We start from the raw sequence: 26,352 nt of genomic DNA, 5'->3' as shown, positions 1-26,352 counted from the left end.
GCGTAACAACAACTAAACAATACGAAACTTAGCTTATGATAGTGAGAGGTATATTCTTGTACACTTTCCTATTCATCTCCATTTATGTATGTCATGGTATGAAGCATATACCATGCATGACATCCACCGGGCATGAGAACTTATGAACAGTATGTTCTATTGAGATTGTGCTGTGAGCGTACTGTCTGTGCTCATCGGAATGTGTACTATTGCTAGTCATCATAAAGATACTCTTGTATTCCCAACACGAGGGGAATTTGTTGTCATGGTCTGAGTGTCAAGATACCCCTATTGAAAAGATAATGGTGGGTGGGGTTTATATGTAAACATAATTGGGTTTGATATGTTCACACGGTTGCTGAGGTAGCAATTAAGTGCTAAGCTATTAACCAAATAGACTTGTAATTAGATTGCTCTGATAATGTTGGATAGAACTAGAACTATGTCCTTTGAAAATATGTCAAGTCTCCTACAGCCTGAAGCTATGGACTTGTCTTGTAATAAATGTTGAATTTTTTCGATATTGATATTTGCTTAAATCTGTGTCTAAACACTAGACACAAATAAGCACAATGTGTTTGCTTCGAGTGACTTAGAAAAAAATCAGACAAGTTTTACAGACAACAAAAGATTCGAATTACATGACCAGGTAACTCGTATCTAAAGCTATCTCTCTTGACCTATTTTTGTATTTATCTCGTAACGTGACATAGCAAAGTTCAACAATGAGTCGAGTGAAGCACAAAGGCAAAATCAAAACTCGAAGACCAATAAAGCTATAAGTACAAAAGACAGAACAAGCCAGAGCTGAAGGTCCGTGTTTTTGTGAGTTAAATGAACATATACAATTTTTTCGGGGTTAGGATAAATGTGGATGAAGACGTGAAAAAAATGGTGTCGAAAAAAAAGCGAAAATGTAAATGGGGTTGATTACTGGAAAAATAAATGAGAGCTGAAAGGAAAGAACAAAACACGGATCAGTTTACCTTTAGATACTTAAAGGAAGAACTTCCGGTCCTTTCGTTTCGTGGCTCTGTCTTTATGAAGGTGTGGTCTCTGTTCTTTGTCAATTCCACGGAGGACATAGAACAAAGAAGGTGTCGAGGGTGGTCTGGAGGAGATGGTGGATAGAAAGGGAGATGTAGCGAGAATAACAAGTCCTGAGCGTTGAACACCGAGGATGTGATCACGTTCACGTGCAAATTGGATTGCATCAAGACGAGAGCCAGAGTCAAGAAGACCTGACGTGACGAGTGCCGAAACAGTATCTTCGTCTGGGAATAGCATGAGAAGTGAGTCGGAAAGTGCTGAAGCAAAAGCATCCTTGCTATGAAAACGAGTGACCGAAATATACGAATGGAGTTTCTGAGCCTCGGATGGGGTGAAAAACGGATTAATGTCAATGTAAGGGCTCGAGAAAAACGAGTCGGGAGTACAGCCCTTGATATGATCTGATTGGTCACACTTGAGTATAGTGGACTGACGAGAGGCTTCCTCGTGCATGCGAGGTGATAAAACGGTGTCGACGAGTTGTAGGATATGTCGAGTGTGAGCACAGTGATCAAAAAGCTCTTCGACTCGGTCAGACCAATCACGTCCTGAGCGTGGGCCTCCCGTCGGTAGTTTTGGGTCGTTCGGAATGACAGGATGTCCTGGGTAAGAGTCATCGTGGAATAACTCAACATCCCAGTCATTAGCAATGAGTTGGTCTTCGCAAAAATTGAACGAGGCGACAGCATCAGTGACGTGTGGGAAGTAAAACGAATGATAATCACTCAAACGAGCGATTTCGGTTTCGAGATATTGATGTGCATGGAGTGGCGAAATTCCTTCAAGCAAAGCAGCAGGTGCTGCAAGGGAAGGAGAAAGCAAAGGTGTATTGGAAAACGTGGGTTTCGAATTGATAAGTGCAGGTACGTCATCGTCACTAGAAATAGTATTTACAGGGGTAATGGGAGTAGTATATGGAGGTGGAGTGACGTCGTCGAGTATAGGACGAGTGAGTAAAACATGTGCCGGCGTGGAGTTTGAGTGATCTGTGGCATGCGGAGGCAAAGAAATAGTTGTCGAGCTTTCAAAGTTAGTGTTTGTAGCGAGTGGGGACGAATCCGGCAGTGAAGAGGGCTTTACCTCTTCCTGGGACTCGAAAACAGTGGTGTGTGCACTATCAAAGAGTGCTGAGGGATGAACATGTCCATCTTTAATCAAAATATCATTTAATACATTATTAAATGAGTGAAACGACGATGAACGCTCACCCAAGGTACCTGCGCAAAAATTCCCGCGCTCGTCGTTGTCGTTGTTGTTGTCGTCGTCAGGACACGTTTCGTTCCCACGCTCAAAAACAGCGCCAGAGTTGGCAACAGAAACAAGAGATGGTCCTGGCACAGTGATGGTGTCCTGTCCAGCAAGACTTTCCTGCTGGAGAGGAGAATATGGAGAACGAGGGGAATAGCCAGAGTAGCTTGGTGACGAAGTGTTGGATAAAGTGAACATTGGTACAAATGAAAATGTTAATGTGTCGTTCTCGAGAGAAGTTGAGAATCGGAAATTTCCGGAGTGTGAGAAAAAATCCAAAACATCGGTGCGTGTGTCTGTGAGTGGTGTGGGCATGTTCGGAAGTAGTAACAAATAAGGGAATTGGTGAACAGTTGGTTGGTTTTTTCTCGCGTTGTTGTACAGTGTGTTGCAAATGACTTTAGAATGCACGAGAATTTTTTTGCGAGCTCGGTGTTTGTATAATGCTTTGTAATCGTCAAACGCGTGACTTTCGGTCACATCAACAATTCACAAAGTCTCCTCCACCCCAGGCAACTTCAAGGCACTGGCACTGTCGATACTAGGCCTTGTGAACAACGAGTTGGTGCAACTTGCTGCGCTCAATGAGTAGTATCGATTCTGACCAGGTAATGTCATGAACATTGAATGTTCCTAGCTCACTCAATCATTGGAACGATTTTGACCGTTCCAAGGCAATATCGCAACCCTGGCTCAGCAGTCGGGTAAGTGCAGCGCATGGGCTGGTCTGTGCGTATCCTTGGCTGCTATCAAAGCCTACAAAAGGTGAAGATTTGCTTTGGTATGATCATCTCACCTTTGCCTCTATGTCGAACACCAACATCCCACTTCCTTCCATGCACCAGCTGCTTGAAATGTTCCCCGGACCTTCTAGTCATCCCCGCCGAGACGAATTCACGATCTCTCCACGTCGTCCTTCTGCAGGTTGGTTGCAAAGAGGTGGTTGGATTGGTATGTTTCCTTCCCCGTTCATCGAGAATGTTAATTGATATTTTTAAGATGGTGGCATTGACCCGCCTCACAGATACTTTTCCAATGAAAAAATGACGGCCACCCGTAAATTCTGGACCGGAGTCCCCGAGTTCCCGCCTCTGCCTGTTCCTGTCCAAGCGGATATCCCGATGTTTGTTCCCCTGCCAATCGAACAGATCAGTCCTGCTGCGGAAGTACCTGCTGAGGTCAATGGTAAGTATGAACAGTAATTGCGAGTGACAAAGCTGATTGCCGTGCACAATGCAGTGCCCATACCTCCGGCAGTTGTCGAAGGTCACAATGTTTCTGTTCAGATGATTTATTCTGCTCAAGTGACTGGTCCAGTCAGCCGAGGGTCCAAGCTGATCACGAAGAAGGCTAAGTTGATTTCTTCTGACACTATCGTGCTGGAAGACATATCTCGCGCTGTGTTTGTCAAACGGTTCCTAGCCATTCACGAGCTCGAGGACAAGTTTGCAGTGGGGGCTATTTCCGGGCCTCCGTTCAAGATGTATTGGACAGGATCTGTGTACGAGCTTTTAATTTTATCAATTTTATCTCTTGATAATTGTCCTACAGTGGTGGTAAAGCTGGTGCCACTACTATTAATAATGACCGCCAATTTTCCGTTGCTTTGGCAGCCCTCTTGAAGAAAAACAAATGTGTTTGCCAAGTGGGAGTCGAGTTTGATGTTGACAAGATGGATGGCTTCCGCATTCGCACCCGCGTGAGTTGTACTTTCTGTCGACAAACCTCACAGCTGACGACACCAGCCTATTCTTGCATTAGATAATTCTCAAGACGGTGAAGACGAGCTTGAGTCTGGCACACAGGTATAGTTGATCACGAAGATATTACCCTTTTTGCTAATGTTGCCTAGGTCCCACACATCGAAGCCTTCTCTGATCAGACACAGCTCCACGGAGCCATCATTATCCAGCTCAAAGCAAAGTGGGCATGTGCGGAACACCAGGGTGAGAGTGGAGGGATTGGTTATTGTTATGTATCCGCAACCGGGGGAACATGTTGGCCTCAACAGCCATCGTTTGAAAATATGGGCCTCTGCTGTGGTGGGTACTAGTTATATTTCACGTGTCTCGTGTTTTCTTACCTATACATAGGCTGCATATGATGCAACGAAAAATGAACCACCGAACACAGTTGATTTTGACGGAGTTCGTGATGGGCGGCTTCGTACATCTAAACCCCGTGGCCGAAATACTTCTCGTACAGAGGGTAATGCAGCAAGCGAGGCAGCCTCTCTTATTATGGCTATCATGCCTCTCATCACAGGCATCTCACAGAAGCGTCTGCGCTCCCCGTCTCTCGCTCGATCAACATGCCATGCTTCCATACCACTTTCCCCACTCCCTGCATCTGGATCTGAGCTCAATGCTTGTTTGCGTGACTCTGCCGAAGCCACAGACATTGATCTTGCTAGCTGCGAAGACTCGTTGGTGGTCATGGAGTTCACCCCAGACATAATTCCCGATATCCCAGTTGCTCGTCTTTGTGAGATTACAGGTGTTGTAGATGGTCGTCTCCGGAAGTTGCAGATGTTCTGCAAAGACTGGAATAGCTGTCTCTGTACAAAGAAGGCACACGCAAAGAGGCAGAGGACCGAGTAATTTCAATATCTCCTACTTTGCTAATCACATCTCTTAATCCCTTCATTTTTACACCTATTCCATTCCTAATATTCCGAACGAGTACCCCGAATTTTCGATCCATCCATCTGCATCTTCAATTGTGATTGACATCATAGCCTGTTGAATCAACCAAGGACGAGTCTCTGGCTGTAGAGCCTTTGCTTCGTGCCTTCGCAGCCAAGCTTTCATGGAGTGAAAAGCTTGTTCGATCGGGTTGAAGTCAGGCGAGTAGGGGGGTAGGTAAATTAATTTTGCACCTGTTTGGTGAGCTCAGTTTTCATAGCCAACTGTACTCGCACACGCACATACCACATTCCCCTTCGACAATTGCACGAACTTCTGCATCATGATGAATGGCACAGTTGTCCATCACCACTACACTACGAAGGCCAGGATATGGTGAAAGCTTTGGCGCCTGTATGACAAATGATTAAATACTGACATTAGCTATCATTGGGCATGGTACACACCAGATCGTCATTGAGGAATTTCATAAACCGTTCCTTGTTCACTGAGCCCTCGAAGATGTTGAGGGCAATGATGCCTTCACAAGAGAATGCAGGCAACACCGAGAAACGTTGGCCTCGAATGAAAGTTGCTCGACGAACACAAGCACGACCAAGGGGAGCCCAGCCCTCTGTACGCTGATTCGTTTTGTCGTCCACGCTCAACTCATCCAACCAAACAAAGTATTCGGCAGGTATATCTCCATACTGTGCTTGCCATGTTGCCCTCAATAATTCGTTCCTTTCGCTAGCTTGTTTTGCCTGCTTCTTGTGAGTCAATGCCATGCCTCATAGTGCTCGAGAGATTGTGGCTATGGACACATCAACATCTCGATAGGACTGCAGCTTCTCCTGCAGCTCATCAAGGTATAGAGCTGGGTTGGCCTGAAGAATTGAGCGCAAGTAGTCAAGATCAGCGGTGCTCAGAGTGCGTGGACGGCCCCTTTCCCGCGCAAATGGGTTGGTGTGTTGACCATACTCGCGGTGATTGCGCAAGACATTGTAGACAGTTGCTTCACAACATTTAGCTAGTCTTGATATTTCCGACACAGTCTTCCGTTGTTCGTAGCGCCAGATAAGCATATTCTGGCGCATTTCAGAAGTGACCAGAGGTGCCATTGCGAGGCTATTGCAACTCATAGCCAGCTCCCAGCGGCGTGAAAATTGACCAAGTGTGACAGAAGTCACACGTCAAAACAAAGGAACAAACAAAGACGGCAAATTTTTGAAAACGAGATTCTAAAGTCATTTGCAACACACTGTAAATAGGCACGAGGCTCGGAACAAGTGCCTGTAAAATGAAATCTGGTGGCTTTTTTTATAGATTTTGGAACATATTCCATTTCACATATGTCTGAGTAAGTCGTTACTTCATTGACACTTTGGTCACCCCATTATAGACACCTCTTAGGTTGATTGTGACCTATAGAGGTTTGTACCTAAGAGGTATGTTTCTGATGGTCTCTCCAATGTTCCATGGTCCTTCCCTATTACTTTTGTGGACCAAAGGAGTATGTATGGTACACAGACCAAAGGTGATTGGGAACATGTCATGGAAAGTACCATAGGGTACTTTGGACCATATACCTTATGGATTTTCCCAAATATATATGAGTGTCTGGGGTCCACAAACCACCTAATTTTTAATATTTTGCGGTAGTTTTCTGTTGATTCTGATGGTGAATAGCCTTAAACTACAATGAACCTTTGTATTATATCTAACATATAATGGCTAAATGTGTGGCTGCAATCGTGTCCTGCTCAATTTGGTCTCTCCTGTGCTATTCACAGGCATGTCAGGTTGACAGAGAGCCCCAAGGGGATCAGGAACGGCTTGATGTAGTTGTGAGGGTGCGGGTATGAGTGTGGAGTACCTGTTACCCAGCATCTCTCTTGCATGGTACTAGATTACTTGACAATTCCAGGTGAGTTTTTTTTTTTCATTCTGATGTGATAGTTCAATGTTTTCAATATGGCTTTGCAGCAATGTCTGTTGATGTTGAGCATATTGTCTCTCATGGACGGCTCATTCTTTCTCATGTGCATTCAAGACTTTCGGCACAAACAACATGATGTCTTCTTTGCCTTGGACATTGGAGTTTTCAAGGATGTTACGCTGTGACATGTAAGCCTGACCTCAAAGGAGAAGAGCGGGAGTGGGATGAGGGATGGGATGATATTAATGTGTTATTTATGCATGTCTAGTAGCTCAATTTGTACATATACCTGTGGGTTTACCCCTCACAGGTACCGTTCCTGCTGTACCTGCTTAAACCGGTGTGAAGACCCATACCCGCTAGAAACCTTGGCTCAGTGATCATATAGGGAAGACCACAAAGGGAAATAAGGAGCGACCACACAAGTTCATGGGACAGACCATATGATATTTAAGGTCGACCATGATGACATTATAGACTAACTAGGGCGAACTACAGAGGCATTATAGCCTAAGTAGGGCGGACCATATATTATATAGAGTGGACCACAGTGCCATTATAAACTAATTAAGGAGGACCATATGTCATGTAGGGCAGACTGCAAAGTCATTATAGCCTCAGTAGGGTGGATCATACACCATATTGGGCGGACCACCACACCATTATAGGGAGGACCATATGTGATGTAGGGCAGACCGCAAAGACATTATAGCCTAAGTAGGGCGGACCATATGTCATGTAGGGCAGACCACAATGATATTAGAGACTGACTAGGGCGGACCACAAAGACATTATAGCCTAAGTAGGGCGGACCATATGTCATGTAGGGTGGACCACAGTGACATTATAGAGTGACTAGGGCAGACCGCAAAGACATTACAGCCTAAGCAGGGCAGACCATATGTCATGTAGGGCGGACCACAACAATATTATAGCCTAAGTAGGGTGGACCATACACCATATAGGGCGGACCGCAGTGACATTATAGACTGACTAGGGCGGACCACAATGATATTATAGCCTAAATAGGGCAGACCACAAAGACATTATAGCCTAAGCAGGGCGGACCATAAGTCATGTAGGGCGGACCACAGTGACATTATAGAGTGACTAGGGCAGACCGCAAAGACATTACAGCCTAAGCAGGGCAGACCATATGTCATGTAGGGTGGACCACAACAATATTATAGCCTAAGTAGGGTGGACCATACACCATATAGGGCGGACCGCAGTGACATTATAGACTGACTAGGGCGGACCACAATGATATTATAGCCTAAGTAGGGCAGACCACAAAGACATTATAGCCTAAGCAGGGCGGACCATAAGTCATGTAGGGCAGGCCACAGTGACAATATAGACCATATAGGGTGGACCATAGTGATATTATAGACTGAGTAGGGCAGACCACAAAGACAGTATAGCCTAAGTAGGGCGGACCATACACCATATAGGGCGGACCGCAGTGATATTATAGACTGACTAGTGCAGACCACAAAGACATTATAGCCTAAGTAGGGCGGACTATATGTGATGTAGGGTGGACCCACACACAATTATAGACTACCTATGGAGGACCATATGTGATGTAGGGCAGACCACAATGGACCAGGGGGTGCCCTAGCAAACAGATGGGTGATGAACTGGATGCTCTAGCAAATAGATGGGTGATGAACCAGGTGCTCTAGGAAATAGATGGGTGATGAACCGGGCACTCTAGGAAATAGATGGGTGATAAACCGGGTGCTCTAGCAAACAGATGGGTGATGAACCGGGCGCTCTAGCAAACAGATGGGTGATGAACCGGGTGCTCTAGCAAATAGATGGTGATAAACCGGGGAGGACGGGGGTGCCCTAGCAAATAGATGGGTGATGAACCGGGTGCTCTACAAAATAGATGGGTGATAAACCGGGTGCTCTAGCAAACAGATGGGTGATGAACCGGGTGCTCTAGCAAACAGATGGGTGATGAACCGGGTGCTCTAGCAAATAGATGGTGATAAACCGGGGAGGACGGGGGTGCCCTAGCAAATAGATGGGTGATGAACCGGGTGCTCTACAAAATAGATGGGTGATAAACCGGGTGCTCTAGCAAACAGATGGGTGATGAACCGGGTGCTCTAGCAAACAGATGGGTGATGAACCGGGTGCTCTAGCAAATAGATGGTGATAAACCGGGGAGGACGGGGGTGCCCTAGCAAATAGAACGGTGATGAACCGGGCGCTCTACAAAACAGATGGGTGATAAACCCGGTGCTCTAGCAAACAGATGGGTGATGAACCGGGCGCTCTAGCAAATAGATGGTGATAAACCGGGGAGGACGGGGGTGCCCTAGCAAATAGATGGGTGATGAACCGGGTGCTCTACAAAATAGATGGGTGATAAACCGGGCGCTCTAGCAAACAGATGGGTGATGAACCGGGTGCTCTAGCAAACAGATGGGTGATGAACCGGGCGCTCTAGCAAATAGATGGTGATAAACTGGGGAGGACGGGGGTGCTCTAGCAAACAGATGGGTGATGAACCGGGCGCTCTAGCAAACAGATGGGTGATGAACCGAGCGCTCTAGCAAACAGATGGGTGATGAACCGAGCGCTCTAGCAAACAGATGGGTGATGAACCGGGCGCTCTAGCAAACAGATGGGTGATGAACCGGGCGCTCTAGCAAATAGATGGGTGATGAACTGGGCTGTCATATCCCGCTTTCAAGCATGGTCTTAACATGGGCACTCTACAAAATAGATACTGGGTGCACAACTGTTGTTCTTCCCGTCCCTCATTGCAAAAGAGCACTGGCAGGTGGGGCGGGAGCATGATAAAGAGAATGAACCAGCATCTGGTTCATGCGCACGAGAATGTCCTGTTCCTTGAGTCAGCCATATCCCTACCTTCGAAATGACCTCATATTGCTGTTGTCATTCATGCACAACGTCTATGATTAATAGAGCCTACTTTACAATGATTTGATGAAGTGAGAATATATTGTTGGAGATGGCACTACAATGCACTTTACATTAGTGTGGCAGCATGTGTAGAATCTGTACCTAAACCCATTGAGAATTCATATAAAGACTTGCAAATTTGAAAGGTCACACTTCGAACATCTAGAAACCAAGTTGTTCTGTACTTTTGTAATCCAATATTGTCATGTGACATGTGTGGTTCAAGTGCGGGCATGCGGGCACCACTGGACAGCTACACATTAGAGAAAAAGAACACCCGTACCCATGCAGTTTCCTAGCTAAACATTGTCAACATTTTAGGCCTCGACGGCAGGAAAATCATAGTAATATTTGATCAATGTCTATCACTTGTCTAATCATAGTATGCATGTGACAGTAAAAAAAAAACATAAAGCATAAGTGATGAAGGGGCATACGCATATGTATGAAGGGCATAACATGATGAACGACTGGTCAGAACACGAATGAGCGAGGTTAAAACATAGCACGATAAGTCACAACCCAGCAAGGATCAAAACCAAAACATGCGAGAATGATGTACATGCTATAAAGATCAGTAGGAGTCAAATTCATACTCAGCTTCGACAGGAACTCGACGGCCGTGCTGGCGTGAAGGCGAGCGATCAGCATAGGGTACCACTGACGAACGAGATGCTAAGCGCGCAGTGTTGTTATTTGTGACGGCTCCTGAATGTGCCATTGATGGAGCACCAGCAATTGGCTTACGCCTAAGTGAATGGGGATCCATTAGCACCGAAAAATGACAATAGAATTGCAACGTACTGATGACCACGAGTGGACCTTTGATCCACGCTTGTCCTGTCCTGCGATTATGAAAGGTATGTGAGATTGAATAAATAAAATAAAATAAAGATGTAGGCGACATACGTGCATCCTGGCCAAACGCCTATCCTCCACCATGCCAGTCTCGATTTCGTCGACCTCACTTATAGTTTCGTAATCACCACGAGGTCGTTTCCGAGTGTCTGACTTAGAGCCGAATGAATGGCGGATGTCTTCACGCAGGCGGTTGTACTGGTGTCGTCCATGGGCTGTATTTGAACCTCGAGGCGTAGCAGGCAAAAAAGGAGATGATGGTGGGATATCGTCATAATCGGCTGGGAGGTTATTGTAGTCAGTGAGATCATCATAGTCCATGTGCCTAGTGACAACTTGATTGGAGCGCAAAGCCCCAGCAGTAGAGCGCAAAGCCCCAGCAGTGGAGCGCAAAGCCCCAGCAGTGGAGCGCGAAGCCCCTTGGTTTGAGCGCGAAGCCCCTTGATTTGAGCGCGAAGCCCCTTGGTTTGAGCGCGAAGCCCCAGAGTTGGGGGGGCGCGTAGCCCTTGGAGCTCCAAGATTAGAGCGCGGAGCCCTCGAGTTGGCGCGTGGAGTTGTAACATGTGTACGCGAAACCTGCTGGTGTGAGTGCAAAGCTCTTGAATTGGACCGTGAATTTCCCAAGTTAGGATGCGAAGCCTCTGGGAACGAGTGCTCTGCACTTGCATCTGAGGTCGGATACTCTTCACGAATCGTCTTGCCTAGTTGCTTGCGAGTAACGTGGGGAGGGAGGTCCTTGATAAATTTCTCTGAATCTTTGAGACGACGTAAGATGACACCATCTGTATCAATGACGAGAGGGATTGTGTACACCTCGCCAGTGTACGAGGTGAGGTCTTGCATCTGAACTGTAGTGTAAAGATATTAATTGTTGTGCGGTTCCGAATACTGGAAAACGCACGAGGACTCCAATCCTGGATAGACAAGAGAACATCAGGCACCTCCACAACCGCGCCCTTTGTTCATCGATGCTCATCAGACTTCTTGGACTTGCCTTTCCGCTTGGCCATCTTCGCTTTCTCTGCATCGCTGTCATCCTCATCCTCATCTCGGCCCAACTCAGCCTCATACGTATCACCAAGATGGATCCTCAGATACGGACCCACAAGGGCACGCAACTGACTTGCGGACAGCGATTTGAGGTCGAAATCAGGGCCAGGGGGCGGAACTCCTGCGGGCCAGTCATGAATACATAACCTTGTCGAGTATAGGACGTCAAGCATTGTCATCCATCGACTATTCGAAGTCTTTAATGCATGACCAGCATCAGCTACCAAAAAAAATGTGAGCACAGCGGCAGTAGGATCAGGTGAGAGATACAAACCGAATGCTTCGCTGATAACCACAGGTGCAACCATGCGATTTCTATCCCTGTCAGATTTACCGTTGCGTAGAAGCGAGGCGTTGGAGGCTGGGGCAGGCGGCGGAAGAAATTTAATATTCTTGCCTGCTGCTTGCGCAGCTTCTAAGTCCTTGTACCTGTAATATACCCCAAGTATGTCAGGATGATGTAGCCTTTGAGTAAAAACAAAACCCACTTGAGGATTGTCGTGATCTCATCTATCATATGCTTGGCATCTACCCGTTGAGCATCAATGAGGGCCTTTACAATATCTGACCCCGCAAAAAAACCGGAGGCCTGGCGGCCAGATTCCTCATCACCTGGATAAATAACAATACCAGCGACATGAATTCCATATGTGTGGTGCCAGTACAAAGCCTTGAGAAGGTCGCGTTACCAATGAACATTAATCACCGAAATAGCACTCACCGATTTTGCAAACATCTCACGAACTGCCATCATAAGACTGCATGATTCGCGAGAGGATAGACCGTCAGGAGTGGCAATCGCATGATCAAAATGCTCTCGGATCTGCTTCCATAGAGCCGCGTTCTTAGGGTCCTTGTATGAGTGGGCGTGATAATGCTCAGCTTGCTTGGCTTTCCATGCCTGCAAGCTCGCTGAAAGGGTATGAATATAGATACGAACATTCAACGCAATAACATACCTGCTTTGGACAGGTGCAGCACAGTTTTAAACCAGGCTTGATGCTGGTTCCAAATGGACTCCTTGCGAGTTGCTTTCCTCGCTAATCCTGCCTCCGTCAGAATGACCTGCCGATGTTTCCCAAACCGTTCGCCAATTTCGGTCGCTTCCGCCTGGACCCTCTTCCCAAAATCATGCACTGCCAAAATGGCTTCCTTAGATAGTCTGCCTGCTTTATGTGTGGTCTCGTCGCCTTCTTCAAGCCTGTCTTCTTCGTCGCAGCCCTCGGAATCATCATCATGGTCGGGTGCCTCTGCCACTGCTTGTCCCTTCTGCTGTCCCTCTGCAGACAGTCTGGGGGACTCTGCACGGGATTCTGCCTTCTTGCGTCGCTCTTCTGTTTCAGCCCAATCGCTATCAGAACCAGAGCTCTCTGTGGATTTCCCCTCGTGGGAAGGAAAGTATGACTTTTGAGCACCGGATCTGCGCGGGCGAATGACTATGGATGTTACAAAACATATGAGCTGTGTACTGCATAATGTATAATGAAACCTACCTGCGGTTTTCTCCCTTTCGTTTGTTTGAATCACGCTGTCACCGTTGGATGGAGCTTTTATAAATCATGTTAGTTTATGTACCACGATTTGGATGACGAAACTTACATGCGTTCATGACCCTTTCATTCACCGCTGCATTACCATCGCGTTCATTCGAGGACGGAACTGTAGTCAGACATGTTTAGTCATTTCACAACAAAATATGACACGAAACCTACCTGCAGAATTGACCCGGTTGTTCGTTGCTATGGTACTGCTGTGCTCACCGTCGGACTGAGCTATAATAAATATATCAGCAGTGTACCATGACAAGTTTAAAGAAAAATCACCCCCAGTCTCATCTGGTTCATTTGTCGCTCCAGGATTGCCAATTTCACTGTCGGACAGAGCTGTAATGGAATATGTTGATGTTGTACCATAAAATATATAACAAGACTTACCGGTTGTTGTCTCCCTTTCATTCGTCGCTGCAGGACCATTACATTCACCATTGGATAGAACTGCAATATAACATGTTAACGTTGAAAACTATTCTGCAGATGGAAGAACAATACCTGTACCCTGTGTCACTCTCATTGTCGAGAACAGCACCGTCGTGCTTGACACTAGCTGAGGGACAAGAGTTATTTAAAGTTTAAAACGAAAAAAGAAAACACACCTAGCGGTGTATCATTATCTGTACCATCTGCGGAATGATGAGCAGTAGTCAGAAGGTGGAACTCGGTAAGAATCAGCGAACTTACTGTCAGGTAACTGTGCCTCGGGATCCTCACTCGCGCCATTGGACTTGTTCCTGACGAATGAGCGCCTGGCGAAATTGGAAAAGAAAATTTCTTCCTCAGCAGATGATGTCATAGGGTCAGTATGTGCGGACCTTGCCAGGGCACGAGGCTTAGGGCGAGGGCGAGGTATCTAACATCGAGTCAGTAGATAGCAAAATGACACCTATAGCCTTACATTGGCGTTGGCCGACTTTGGACCAGGGCGTGAACGTGCTTGGTTGCCATCATTGTCGGCTCGAAGTGGCGCTTTTGGCTGACGCCCAGAGCGGGTAGTAAGAGGCATATTAGAGACTGTTCCTCGTGGTCACGAAGACACGAAGAAGATACGTTGAAAGAAACACGAAGTTTCTCGACAATTTTATTTCACCGACACGAAGTCAGGTGAGAATACGCGAAAGAAGAGTTCAGAAATGTAAGAGCAAATGTAAAACTAGAAATTGAGAGGATACCTAGGGATCAGATAGCATTATATATACAATGACAAGACCCGAAGGCGGTTAGTGTGATGAAACGCTATGGAAGGATTCTATTCGCTTGACACTGGTTGTCCAAATAATCATGATTAATCATGAAGAAATAAAGTTACAATATAAAACACCTGACAGCCGGACCAAGTTGGCGCCACCGATCGCTCAGGGGACATGTTAAGTAAGTACCGAAATGGAACCAAATTAATGGTAATGACAGGGCAGAGAACACGGAGATTGTTGAGAAAATCTGTGTGATAGCTATGAACACCAGACTCTACTCTAGAACGTGCACTAGACCGACCTTTTTGATACAATCACGTTGTAAGCTAATAGTTCCAAAAGGGAAGACGGTAAAAAAGCCTGTTATAGATCTGCATTAATAGCTATGAGTACGAGTGCATACTGTAGAATGTGCGGTAGACTGACCATTCTGATACAATTACGCTCCAAGTTAAAAGTTCTTGAAGAGAAGACGATGTAAGCCACATGAGGGATTGCCATCAGCGGTGATTTGTGCTTGAAGCCTGCTATACAAGTTTGCATTCATGGATCGAATGGACGCATTGAGGGATAGAGAACCAGACTTACCGATAAAAACGAAAATTTAATGTTGCAGGGAAGGAAGTAGAGTGCCCCAAGACCACCGGGTCACGAAGCTGCGAATACGGAGAAGACATGAAGGAAATCAGAAAGCAGTGGAGGAATAGAAATATGTGTGCACTTAACTGAGAGTGCTCGATGTTAAGTTCCAAGCACGATCGAGCGGATAGAACATATAGGGCACTCCCGAGGAAGATCTTCAACCCTAATGGTGCAACAACGGGTGAGCAGCCAGGGCGATCCTCCAGACACGCAGTCTAGGAGTGTTGGACCAGCGACGCGTAGTCAACTGATCGCTGGACGCGAACGGCACGAAGCCAGTTCAAAAAAATATGGAGCCAGGGAGTCCAGTGCGGTGGTCGGGGCGAAGGATAACGGTAGTAGGGTGATGGATGGGGACGATTGAGACGACGAAGGACAATTGAGACGATGGATTGAGTAAGTGGAAAGACTCGGATATGGGACTTTCCCACAATTGAACTTGCCGCTCATGTTTAGTCGGAACTTCATTTGGGATTTTCCCACTTGGTGATATTCTCTTTTGCTACTAACTACTCTCGCTGTTCCTCTATCTTCATTCTCATCGCTGTGTCTCTCGTCCCCCCAGGTTCCCTCGACTACGACTTCTACCCATCTGAACTGGCTTCGTGCCGTTCACATCAAGTGATCAGTTGACTACGCGTCGCTGGTCCAACACTCCTAGACTGCATGTCTGGAGGATCGCCCTGGTCGCTCACCTGTTGCTGCACCAGTAGGGTTGAAGATCTTCCTCGGGAGTGCTTTGCGTCTGGAATCTATCTGCACCCCTCGTCTTTTCTTTGACATTTACATCGAGCGTCTCACAGCTGGTGAGGTATATACTTGTCTTTCATTAACTTTTACTGATTTCCTCTCACATCCTTATCCTGGCGTTATTGCTCTCTTGGTGGTCAGCGACTCTAACTCCCACGATTATACTCCGCATCCAGATACACGGTATGTCTACTTTTTCACTTGTTCGTTGCGTTGCGCGCTTAAGATTTCTAGCACACATCATGCCCAATGCCCTGACATTGTTCAAAGCGAATACCGTTATCTCAGACGGTATGTGTTTCTCTGTCTGCCTTTCATGTGCTGACGCCAAAGTTTCCAACAGCTTGGTTACAAGCTTTCGACGCTCGCACCGTTGCCGTGCAGGGCAATCTGGTTATCACGACTCCCAATATGCATTTCGTGCCGGAATTCCATCACTTCGAGCCAGAAATTTTACAAGCCCGTGCAGATGGTCGCTTTGGCGTGATCGACTGCTTCCAATGGCCTCAGGCTTACGACGATACCTTTTGCCATGCCGCTTGCATACCTCGAAAGGAGGCATTTCCATATCCTCACCCGCTTCATTGGGCTTGGTTCACCCCTACCCGGGATGACCTTCAGCCCATTCCCGGGAATTCGTTTCCTGTGGGCACACTGGCATCAGATAAAGTCGACGGCTTGCAATCCCTCTTCAAACTGGCGGAACAACGACTCCGCGATTATCGAAAGGTTCATCCAGACAGAGGCCAAGTCATATACGGCCGCCTGATGTCCCTCCGACACGCTGTCGCACGCTTAAAGTCCCACCCCCTCACTTTCCGTGATCTTCTCATTTTCGTCACCGATGCTCAGCGTCTCTTTCTCGATATATACTCTTACCTCGACTGGGGACTTGAAGCTCAACCTCTCACAACTTCAGGCTTTCGTCATAATGTTCGGGGCGAATGGATGGGTGCTTTCGTGCAGAGTAGCGACGTCTGCGAGAAATTATTCTGCGCCGGCGTCCCCGTTTGGTATGTTCGTTCAAGCGCGTACATTCCCCCGAGCATGACGATTGTCGAACCTGTCTTACTTACCCGTCCTGATCACATAATAATTGGCATGTACGCGGAGGGCAGGAAAGTTCGCCCATTCGAAGTCATACACCGTGGTCCCGGTGGTCGTGATCGCCATGTGCACATTCGCCGCCTATACGCAGGCACAACACATCTAGACCCCGAGGCAGCCATCCCTCAACCATCGTCCAGCTCGAATCCCGGTCCTAAAGTATCTAGTCTTGGCAAGGCGCCATCTCGACAGAAGAGTAAGCCAAAACACCAACCATGTAAGCGCCTCTTTCTTTTGTGCACGTTGGATACTCATCATTTTAGACTCCATTGAAGCTCGCCCTGCACGTCCTGCTCAGTCAGGCGAATCCAGGAACAAGTGGCAAGACCCTGACACTCCTTACCTTCCGCCGCCGAACCTCCATTGGGAAGCTGCGATGAAAATTGCAATCAAGGACCAGTCTCGCATTCACACGCCCTACGTTATTGATCGGGGGTATAGATTCCCTGAGCCTGCTCTTCTTATCGGCCCCAAACTGGCTGAACGTCTGCAAGTATACCTTGCCAATTGGCTTGCATGTCGTGCGCTGTGGGTAGGCCGAGTCGACCACGATCCTCCACGCACTTATCCCACTCCTCAACTATGGCGCGACTTCCTTGGTAGTGTGCCTTCTGCCAACCCACAATCTCATAGGGAGAAAGATCCTGACAGAAGGGGTCTTACAGCTACCGAGAAGCGGAAGCAGGTGATGCGGGAGTTGTTCGGCGATGATGTGCTAGAATCTCAGGGCGATGTATTTTCCCCAGATGGAGTTGTGGAATTTCGGGGTGAACAATTTTCTGTCGCCAGTCTTACTAATCCTTCCGCACTTCTAGCTCAGAAGGTCACATGGGAGCTGTTTGAACTCGGCTTTCGATACGAGTTGAGGGATCTTGACCGTCACTTGGCACGGAGAGAATGGAAAGATGATCCAGCTGGTCGCGAGCAACTCCTCCATGGCATCTTCCCGGGCGACGCTGGTCTAGTGATGTGGTCAGAGCCGTTTCCGTCGGAACACTACGGGTTGTGGGATAACACCCTGCAGGGCTGTCTTCCTTACGTGGAGAATTTTCGCCTACTGCTTTGCGATTGGGATGGCGTGCCGCCTCTTCTTACGACCCCGCTGACATCAGACAACTTCACAGATACAAAATCTTGGGAAGTCAAGCGTGTGGCGACGGCATTTTATGTGCAGACATTTTTTGATCATTTCGGCAGGCCCCCAATCATACCCCATTCGCTTCCCATGCAATCATGATTCCATATAGTTGTCCTGACGTATTTTCTGTTGTCCGTTCTCGTTACCTTACAATCAAATCCATGCTGTTGTGTTCCTTCGTGCTCCATTATCCGGTTTTGTATGGTTACCATCAGCGGACTATGATCTTACTCCGGCATTACGATCTGTAACATTTATTTTCCTCTTTGGATTTACGAGCTTTGGCTTTACGAGATCAAGATACCTACTCACTGCGTACATGTTTCAGACATTGAGCAAGAGACTCATCACGATGATGGGGCGGTGAGTTCACTTTGCGTTCTTCACATTACTCTGACAGCAAGGCTCACCCTTTCTTCTGGAACAACATAGTATAACCACGTGAGGATCCGAGTAACAACACATTTGGACTCACCAACACACTTACCACAATTTATCCGCATTCAAATCAGACTCGATCTGCTTTCAAGATCTTCGAGTTGGCCCTATCGTTAAGCGCCATTGAACGATCCCGAAGTATTTTGGTGTAGTCTGGAATAAATTGAATTAAGCTTCGTGATTTCTCAGCCCAATGTGATTATTTTGATTTTTCACTAGTGATCCTACTTCGTCCATCAACGTCCGCCACCATCGGTCACTACAATCAAACTTCCCCAGACTGCGCCTCCGTGGGCTGAGTTCCCTAGTTGACTTCGTGTCACTGTTTCCTCCCTTGTTGACTTCGTGTCACTGTTTCCTGCCTTGTTGACTTCGAGTCTTAAGGTATTACGCTATGGCAGTCCGCCGTCCAAAACCTCGACGTCATAAGGCAACAACCCACCATTCTTCACCACCGTCGATACATCAGCCGACTGCTATCATTTGCGAACCTTGGATGGTCAATAGATGGAAACGTCCCCGCGAGACAAAAAAACTCGACCTCTATCTTCCTGGCCCACCACCCATCTTAGTTCTGCCAGGACGACAACGTCTAGCACAGCAAAGGCCGCGTCGTTCATCACCCATACGTAGGACGGAACCCGGACAGAGGGATGATGGACCTGTGTTTCCCTTCAGCGACTCAATACATTTTTCTATTGACGCTTCTCCCCGTCGTCTCACCAGCTCCCAAAAAAGGGCTAATCAGTGGCGCAGGTGGTCAGATGATATAATTCCGGCCATGATAGTGCCCTATCTGTCATACCTTCAAGAGACTGTATCGCTACGTCATGCCAACATGCCAGCCATACGTCATCGGACTGATGGGGAGTGCGGGACTGGGTGCAGAACTCGTAACATCAAAGTTGCATGCGTGTTTTTTGATGGTGTGTTATCATTTTTTTCTCTTCTAACATTAATCTCATGTATATTACAGCTTTCGAGGAAATCACCATCATCGCCTGCCCTTGTTCACCTGCCCCGCTTCAGCTTCTTCGTCGCGGGCTTTTTCCATGCGCGCCCCTGGCACCCTCCCTGGCAGTGGACTTACGACTTCTCGAGTTCGTCCGCCTTCTTTTTCTTCGTCAGTCCCCCAATCAAACGGCGTGGTGTGATGCGCTGGAGACTTTTCTTGACGGAATGAAATATAAGTTGAGGCTTAAGGTCGACATTTATGTTCTCGTGGTTGCATATCCATACTCAACCTTCCTACAGAATAACTTACGGCGTCGCTTCAGCAATGCGTTCCACTGGTACCAGGTCTTGACCGTATTGGCTCAGAATCACATCGCTACACTCGTGGTTGGTTCCCGGAAAGATGGTGCCTGCGTGGACCAACCTAGTGAGTATCTGCGCTCGCGGTGCCCACTCTGTTTTGGAGGGAACGATTGGCGAAACGGAGCGAGAGGTTCTCTTCCTATGTATGTGATTTATTACTATGCTACTACATCAGTTAATCATTTGTAGGCCAGATGTTATCGTTTGCATTGACGCGTGCTTTACACAGAAACGCTCTGCAAATCCTCGCGGTGCTGCTGGTAGCGATCCTCCCAACCCGACACCATCCTTCTTTGTACCGACGGACGATTTGAAAGCAATGGAAGATTTTGTTGAAAGGTGTCGCAGAGACAGACGACAAGCAAGGACCTCGAGGGCGGAACCTGATGAAGATGGCTATGAGGAGGGCATGCGCATACCAGTATCTGTCTTGAATGGATGTGGCGACTCCTTCATTGCTGCCGACGAAAAGAGGGAGAAGGCGAGTACTCGTTTCTTTACCGATACTGGCCTCATGGCACTGGTTTGCAGACATGATCGTGTCCTATGGATTGCGAACCTGACATCTGCGGGCGAAAAGCAACATTATGCGCTTGCTCTCCTGGACCGGTTGTTCAAACACATCCCCACTCAGATGACAATCGGGCTTTTGTACGACATCGGATGCCAGCTCGAACGGAGCTGTCGCAAGTGGAACTTCATGGATGATTCCATTCTATCTCGCATCGCATTTGCTGTAGCTGTGTTCCATGCCTATGGTCACCAGTGGGCGTGTCAGATTGTTTACCACCCTAGGAAGCGCGAGGGATTCGGCTTGTCTGATGGCGAGGGATGCGAGCGGTTATGGAGTTTCCTCAAGCCTCTCATCCCTTCCTTGCGTGTTTCAGGGGTGCGTATTCTTTTTTCTAATCCGTCTATTTATCTCACTCTTCGGCGAAGTTTAATCAGCGACTTTTTGTCCTCGATACTCAAATTCGCCACTTAGACTCAAAATCGTTGCAAGGATTCGGACACTGGCTCCATCGGCGTTGGATCCACTGTCAATCGAAGAAGAATGATGCGCTGGACCGTTTGCACGCCTTGGAGTTGGACGAGAATGCCCTCCGTGTAGAGTGGAAGGCCCAGGTTGATCACCAGACGCGACCCACACCACGTATGTAGATAATTGAGTGTGCCTACTGTTTAACTGAACGCCATGTAGGACAATCTAGGAACAAGGCAGCGGAGGTTATCACTATCATCCTAGCACTAGAGAAGACGCTACAAACTCAGGAGGCCTCCATACACGAACTCGAGATGCAACTCCATGGTGTCCGTGTCCCTAACATTGGGGAAGTCAGTCTGCAGCTTGCAGATGCTCGGTCCCGGTATAAAAAAACCTCTGACACTCTCCGACGTCGTCGAGCGGCACTTGGAACGGAGGACAAGGTCAACCTGGAGAAGATGAAGAAGGATACTTACCTTACAGTTCGCTTGAATGCGCTCGCAATCAAGACTCGCATCCGTGATCGCCTTCGTCAACGAAAATTTGAACTTGAGAGACTTGAGAGATCGTACAGAGCCACGGTCAATGGTGCGTTGATAGTTTGTTTACAGTGATGCATCTCATAATTCTCCAGCTGAGCGTAAGCTTCATGCGAATACCGAACACTCAATCAAACGCCGAGAGCCTGGCATCCTCAAATTAATTACTACCTACAACGGTTTGTGCTCTCAACTACGGTCTCTTATACAACAGCGGCGAGCACCCCGTTCTGCTGTTCCACCTCATATCATCCCGCGCGATGGCATCTTCCAGCTCGACGTTGATGACGACATCTGGCAAGACGTTGGGCTGGATGACGACACTTTGAACCCTCCAGCGTGGCTATCGGATGACACGGTCAGGAATGGTATCCGGTTGCAACTTGAAGTAGACCGGTGCAATGAGGAGGAGGCTCGACTGACGCGGGAGAGGGCCGTCATTCAAGAATGGATGTTAGCAGAGTGGGACAGTACGCAAACTGCCTTGCATAAAGCAGGTGCGTCAGCGTGCAATGTTATTAACAGTATCTAATATTACTTCACAGTCGCAGATCCAGTGATGTTTTTCCACCTTCGATCTCGCGCAGATGAACTTCTCGACATCTGCGTCATCTGGAAGAAAAAGGTTCAAAACATTCCGTGCGCGTGGCCTATGATTGCGAGTTGGGGACCCTCTGACGAAGCTTTGGTTCAAGCCGCTTATAATCAGGCGCGATTGTCGTTTCGGGGTGAGGATGATGACGAGAGTCTGGAAGGAGACGGAGAGGGTGATTGTGAGAGTGACCTGGAGTATGGCGAAATTGAAGATGAGGAGCTGATGGATGCTATCGAGGAGATCGCGTTAGCGGATGAATATAGGTATGGTCAGAATGCGGAGTTCACAGATGACTTGGATGACTTGGATGACATTGGTGATGACTTCATGCCTTCTTCCCCCATAAACTCATTACACAAGCGGCGCAACATTTAGAACATTCTGCAGTGTATTGTTTAATAATATATTCTCTGTCACATCCTCTGTTCTATTGTATCTGAGTTGTGCAAAAATAAAACTCGTGACATTTACCTTAGCTTCCGGCCCACCTTAGCTTCCGGCCCCCTGTCACAGCGTGACTGTAACACAAATATTACCGTATACGGAAGCTTAGGCAGTTAATTTATCAAAACACATTGTGTAAATTGTGCAATGACAAGACATGTTACAAAACATTGTACAATAGGCTCTATTAATCATAGACATTGTGCATGAATGATACCAGTGATGTGAGGTTGTTTCGAAGGTAGGGACACGGCCGACTCAAGGGCAGGACATTTTTGTGAACATGAACCAGATGCAGGTATGTTCTCTTCACCCTCCCGTCCCATGGTGCACCTGCCAGCGCTCTCTTGCAATGCAGGATGAGAAGAACAATGGTTGTGCACCCAATTCAAAACCAATCTATTTCCTAGAGCGCCTGGTTCATCACCCATCTATTTGCTATGGCACCCCCCGTCCGCCCTGGTTTATCACCCGTCTATTTGCTATGGCACCCCCCGTCCTCCCCGATTCATAACCCACCTGTTTGCTAGGGCACCCCCCTGTCCCATTGTGGTCTGCCTACATCACATATGGCCCTCCCTAGGTAGCCCATAATTGTGCGTGGGTCCGCCCTACATGACAAGCACCAGGTTCATCACCTATCTATTTGCTAGAGTGCCCCCCATCCTCCCCGGTTTATCACCCACTATAATGTCTTTGCGGTCTGCCCTAGTCAGTCTATCATATCATTGTGGTCTGCCCTACATGACATATGGTCCGCCCTACGTAGGCTATAATGTCTTCGAATGTCATTGCGGTCCGCCCTACGTAGGCTATAATGTCTTTGCGGTCTGCCCTAGTCAGTCTATAATGTCACTGTGGTCCGACCTATATGGTGTATGGTCTGCCCTAGTCAGTCTATAATGTCATTGCGGTCTGCCCTATGTAGGCTATAATGTCTTTGCGGTCTGCCCTAGTCAGTCTATAATGTCACTGTGGTCCGACCTATATGGTGTATGGTCTGCCCTAGTCAGTCTATAATGTCATTGCGGTCTGCCCTATGTAGGCTATAATGTCTTTGCGGTCTGCCCTAGTCAGCCCTACATAGGCTATAATGTCATTGTGGTCTGCCCCACATGGCATATGGTCCTCCCTATAATGGTGCGGTGGTCTGCCCAATATGGTGTATTATCCGCCCTACTGAGGCTATAATGTCTTCGTGGTCCACCGTAAATAATATATGGTTCGCCCTACCTAGGCTATAATGTCTTTGTAGTTCGCCAGAACGAATGAGCCATCCAGGATTTGTTTGAGTAAGTATTGTCGCAAATGACCTTTGACTAGGCATATGTATTTGATATAGATGAGGGGGGGGGGGGGGGTAACTCTGGTGTTGCAATGCTGCAGGATTTGTTTGAGTAAGTATCGTCGCAAATGACCTTTGATATAGACGGGGGGGAACTCTGGTGTTGCAATGCTCCAGGATTTGTTTGAGTAAGTATCGTCGCACATGACCTTTGACTATGAAAGCGTGGGCATATGTATTTGATATAGACGGGGGGGAACTCTGGTGTTGCAATGCTCCAGGATTTGTTTGAGTAAGTATCGTCGCACATGACCTTTGACTAGGCATATGCATTTGATATAGATGAGGGGGTTGGTGTTCCTAATCCCCTTCGAACTCTCTGTCACCCTTACATACCTGTGAAGAGCAAGAGGGAGACCAAACTGAGCAAGACACAATTGAATCCACAAAGCTAGCCATTATATGCTTATATATGTTAGATATAACACAGAGGTTCATTGTAGTCTAAGGCTATTCACCATCAGAATCAACAAAAAACTACCACACACTATTGAAAATTTAGGTGGATTCTAGACCCCAGACACTCCTATATATTTGGGAAAATCCATTAGATATATGGTCCAAAGTACCCTATGGTACTTTCCATGACATGTTCCCAAACATCTTTGGTCTATGTACCATACATACTCCTTTGGTCCACAAACATAATAGGGAAGGACCATGGAACATTGGAGAGACCATCAGAAACATACCTCTTAGGTACAAATCTCTATAGGCCACAATCAACCTAAGAGGTGTCTAAAATGGGGTGACCAAAGTGTCTGAAGAATCATCTACCGAGTCAACGGACGGGGACTCAGAAACGGTTGAAACTCACCAAACTGAGAAGAGGAAGAGCAAGGGCACAAAACGAGGCACCCGAAAGCAATCCCCCGACAAGGAATCTTCTGGGTCCACGGATGAGTTCAGCTCAAAGTTCCTTGACCTAGAACCTGAGTCAGATCACTCAAGTGACGATGTAGACACCAAACGCACCAAGCGACTGGCACGTCGAAAGCACCGCGTGAGACTCACCCTGTTGAAGTATCAGCAGGGATTCCTGAAGTTAGAACCCCCCTTCACCTATAATGGAGAGGCGAATGCCTCTACCTTCAAAAGGTGGGTTAGAGAAGTCAGAGACTGGAAAACTAGAGCCAAGCTCACCTCATCACAGAGCGTGCGTATGCTGGGGAAATATATGGGAGGGCAGGCATATAAACTATTTGAGCGTGACATTCTCGACCTAAAGAGAAAATGCCAGCTCACCGAGTTTTTCGAACTACTCTTCGACTACGTTTTCCCCCCTGACTTCCGCATGCAGCAGCATCAAAGATTCCTGGAATGTAAGCAGGATGGTAGACAGACAGTAAGGGACTACCTGAGGAGACTTCGCGAGCTCGCCGATACGGCTGGAGACGTTGATGAGCGCGAGATTGTCAGACAGTTCTGGACAAACTGTAAGCCTTATATAAAGGCATCCCTGGTTGACAAGGGTTACGAGCCCAACACGTTCAACCTAGAAACAATTGAACGAAAGGCACTACGTACCGAACGTGCCTTCTTAGAGAATATGGAGGACCCTAACGTCTTGCTGGCATTGAACCCAACCCTCGCAGCTGGGTACGCGAACCAGAACGTTGGAGATGAAAGACGCGACCCTCGTCATAGACGTAATGACCGTGGCGACCGTCGTCCGCGAACCCAATCCTTATCTGCGAATGCTGTCAGCCCACGACACCAATCACAAGGTCAAAGGCGTGACAACACACCTTCAGGCCGCGCTCATGGGAAACCGTCCAAAGACCGACCTAAGAAAAGCCCTGAGCTGTTGAGACGCCTGAGAGAAAACGATCAGTGTTTTGAATGTGAACAGAAGGGGCATATGGCAAAAGACTGCCCTGTTCGTCACCGACTCCCATTCAAACCCGGTTCCCGTGTGTCCAGCTTGCAAACTAGCGCTGTAGGAGTGACCAACGCTGACATAGTAACCGCGGCCTTAGAAGCAGGCGTGTCTAGCGGACTCTATGGGATGGCTGTCTGCACGGACCTATTAGAGAATGATGACGACGACTTACGTGGCATGGTACTCCAGCGATTCATCGAGCGCCTGAGGTCCGCGGTGCCCCTACCTACTGATGAGATCTTCGACCCACTAGCAGGTGACAGATTCAGTATTGAAACATGGGGTGGTCCTAACACGTACCTGCTTTCCGACAAGCATAATTATGACTTGTACCTCGTATACTACGAGCAGCTGCGTGAACCCACCTTCGACCCAGTAGCGTGGCTACTCGATCTGAAACTGCGGAACTACAAAGACCTTATCATCACCAAGAGTTCGTTCCAACCCAAGTGGTTTGGACTCACCAGACAGGAACGCGAGGCTGCTAATCCACATGAACACCGCAGTAGCAACAGTACACCTCGTCCCGGAGTCATCAGCACAGATGACGTTGGAGACGACCAGAGTGACCAGTCAACGGCCTCTGACTCTGATTGCCCTAGCCTTATGTCCTGTGAGTCATCGACCGAGGACGAGGAGTCCCCCTCACTCAACAACGTCGTTAATAGCGATAGTTTGACTGAAAACGAAACGGACTCACTGTACTGCGGGG

The 26,352-nt window shown here is 47.6% G+C and overlaps 5 protein-coding genes across 5 annotated transcripts; 3 read left to right on the top strand and 2 right to left on the bottom strand.

Annotated features, from left to right (window-relative positions):
• Positions 1-1,791: 1,791 nt before the first annotated feature.
• On the bottom strand, positions 1,792-2,694 carry DEU56DRAFT_787763 (uncharacterized protein; the record flags this gene model as incomplete). The annotated part of the gene is made up of 2 exons (XM_041352429.1): positions 1,792-2,036; positions 2,224-2,694. Coding segments are annotated over 2 exons (567 nt in total), but the record flags the coding sequence as incomplete, so codon positions are not given.
• Positions 2,695-3,104: 410 nt separating this feature from the next.
• Positions 3,105-4,351, top strand: DEU56DRAFT_753832 (uncharacterized protein; the record flags this gene model as incomplete). The annotated part of the gene is made up of 6 exons (XM_041349743.1): positions 3,105-3,249; positions 3,298-3,483; positions 3,538-3,799; positions 3,850-3,997; positions 4,044-4,103; positions 4,151-4,351. 6 exons carry the CDS (start codon positions 3,105-3,107, stop codon positions 4,349-4,351), a joined length of 1,002 nt encoding a protein of 333 aa, XP_041211445.1.
• Positions 4,352-10,378: 6,027 nt separating this feature from the next.
• On the bottom strand, positions 10,379-14,271 carry DEU56DRAFT_753830 (uncharacterized protein; the record flags this gene model as incomplete). Its single annotated transcript, XM_041349742.1, has 19 exons — positions 10,379-10,553; positions 10,609-10,649; positions 10,714-11,505; positions 11,564-11,576; positions 11,653-11,932; positions 11,987-12,141; positions 12,201-12,382; positions 12,434-12,624; positions 12,672-13,148; positions 13,206-13,259; positions 13,312-13,371; positions 13,425-13,484; positions 13,536-13,595; positions 13,647-13,706; positions 13,761-13,811; positions 13,865-13,891; positions 13,950-14,014; positions 14,081-14,118; positions 14,164-14,271. The coding sequence occupies 19 exons, from the start codon at positions 14,269-14,271 to the stop codon at positions 10,379-10,381; spliced, it is 2,889 nt and encodes a 962-aa protein (XP_041211444.1).
• Positions 14,272-16,092: 1,821 nt separating this feature from the next.
• DEU56DRAFT_910033 (uncharacterized protein) lies at positions 16,093-18,194 on the top strand (the record flags this gene model as incomplete). The annotated part of the gene is made up of 3 exons (XM_041357143.1): positions 16,093-16,141; positions 16,194-17,174; positions 17,221-18,194. 3 exons carry the CDS (start codon positions 16,093-16,095, stop codon positions 18,192-18,194), a joined length of 2,004 nt encoding a protein of 667 aa, XP_041211443.1.
• A 995-nt stretch (positions 18,195-19,189) lies between these two features.
• Positions 19,190-22,344, top strand: DEU56DRAFT_870115 (uncharacterized protein; the record flags this gene model as incomplete). Its single annotated transcript, XM_041355603.1, has 9 exons — positions 19,190-19,197; positions 19,260-19,459; positions 19,510-19,736; positions 19,788-19,993; positions 20,040-20,739; positions 20,790-21,003; positions 21,052-21,423; positions 21,470-21,844; positions 21,920-22,344. The coding sequence occupies 9 exons, from the start codon at positions 19,190-19,192 to the stop codon at positions 22,342-22,344; spliced, it is 2,727 nt and encodes a 908-aa protein (XP_041211442.1).
• Between the last annotated feature and the right edge of the window lie 4,008 nt (positions 22,345-26,352).

The sequence above is a fragment of the Suillus clintonianus genome, assembly GCF_016758775.1.
Source record: "Suillus clintonianus strain FC179 chromosome Unknown DEU56scaffold_16, whole genome shotgun sequence".
Classification (NCBI taxonomy): Eukaryota; Fungi; Basidiomycota; class Agaricomycetes; order Boletales; family Suillaceae; genus Suillus; species Suillus clintonianus.
Note: the sequence above shows the minus strand (reverse complement) of the source record. Positions and strands in the feature narration are given on the sequence as shown.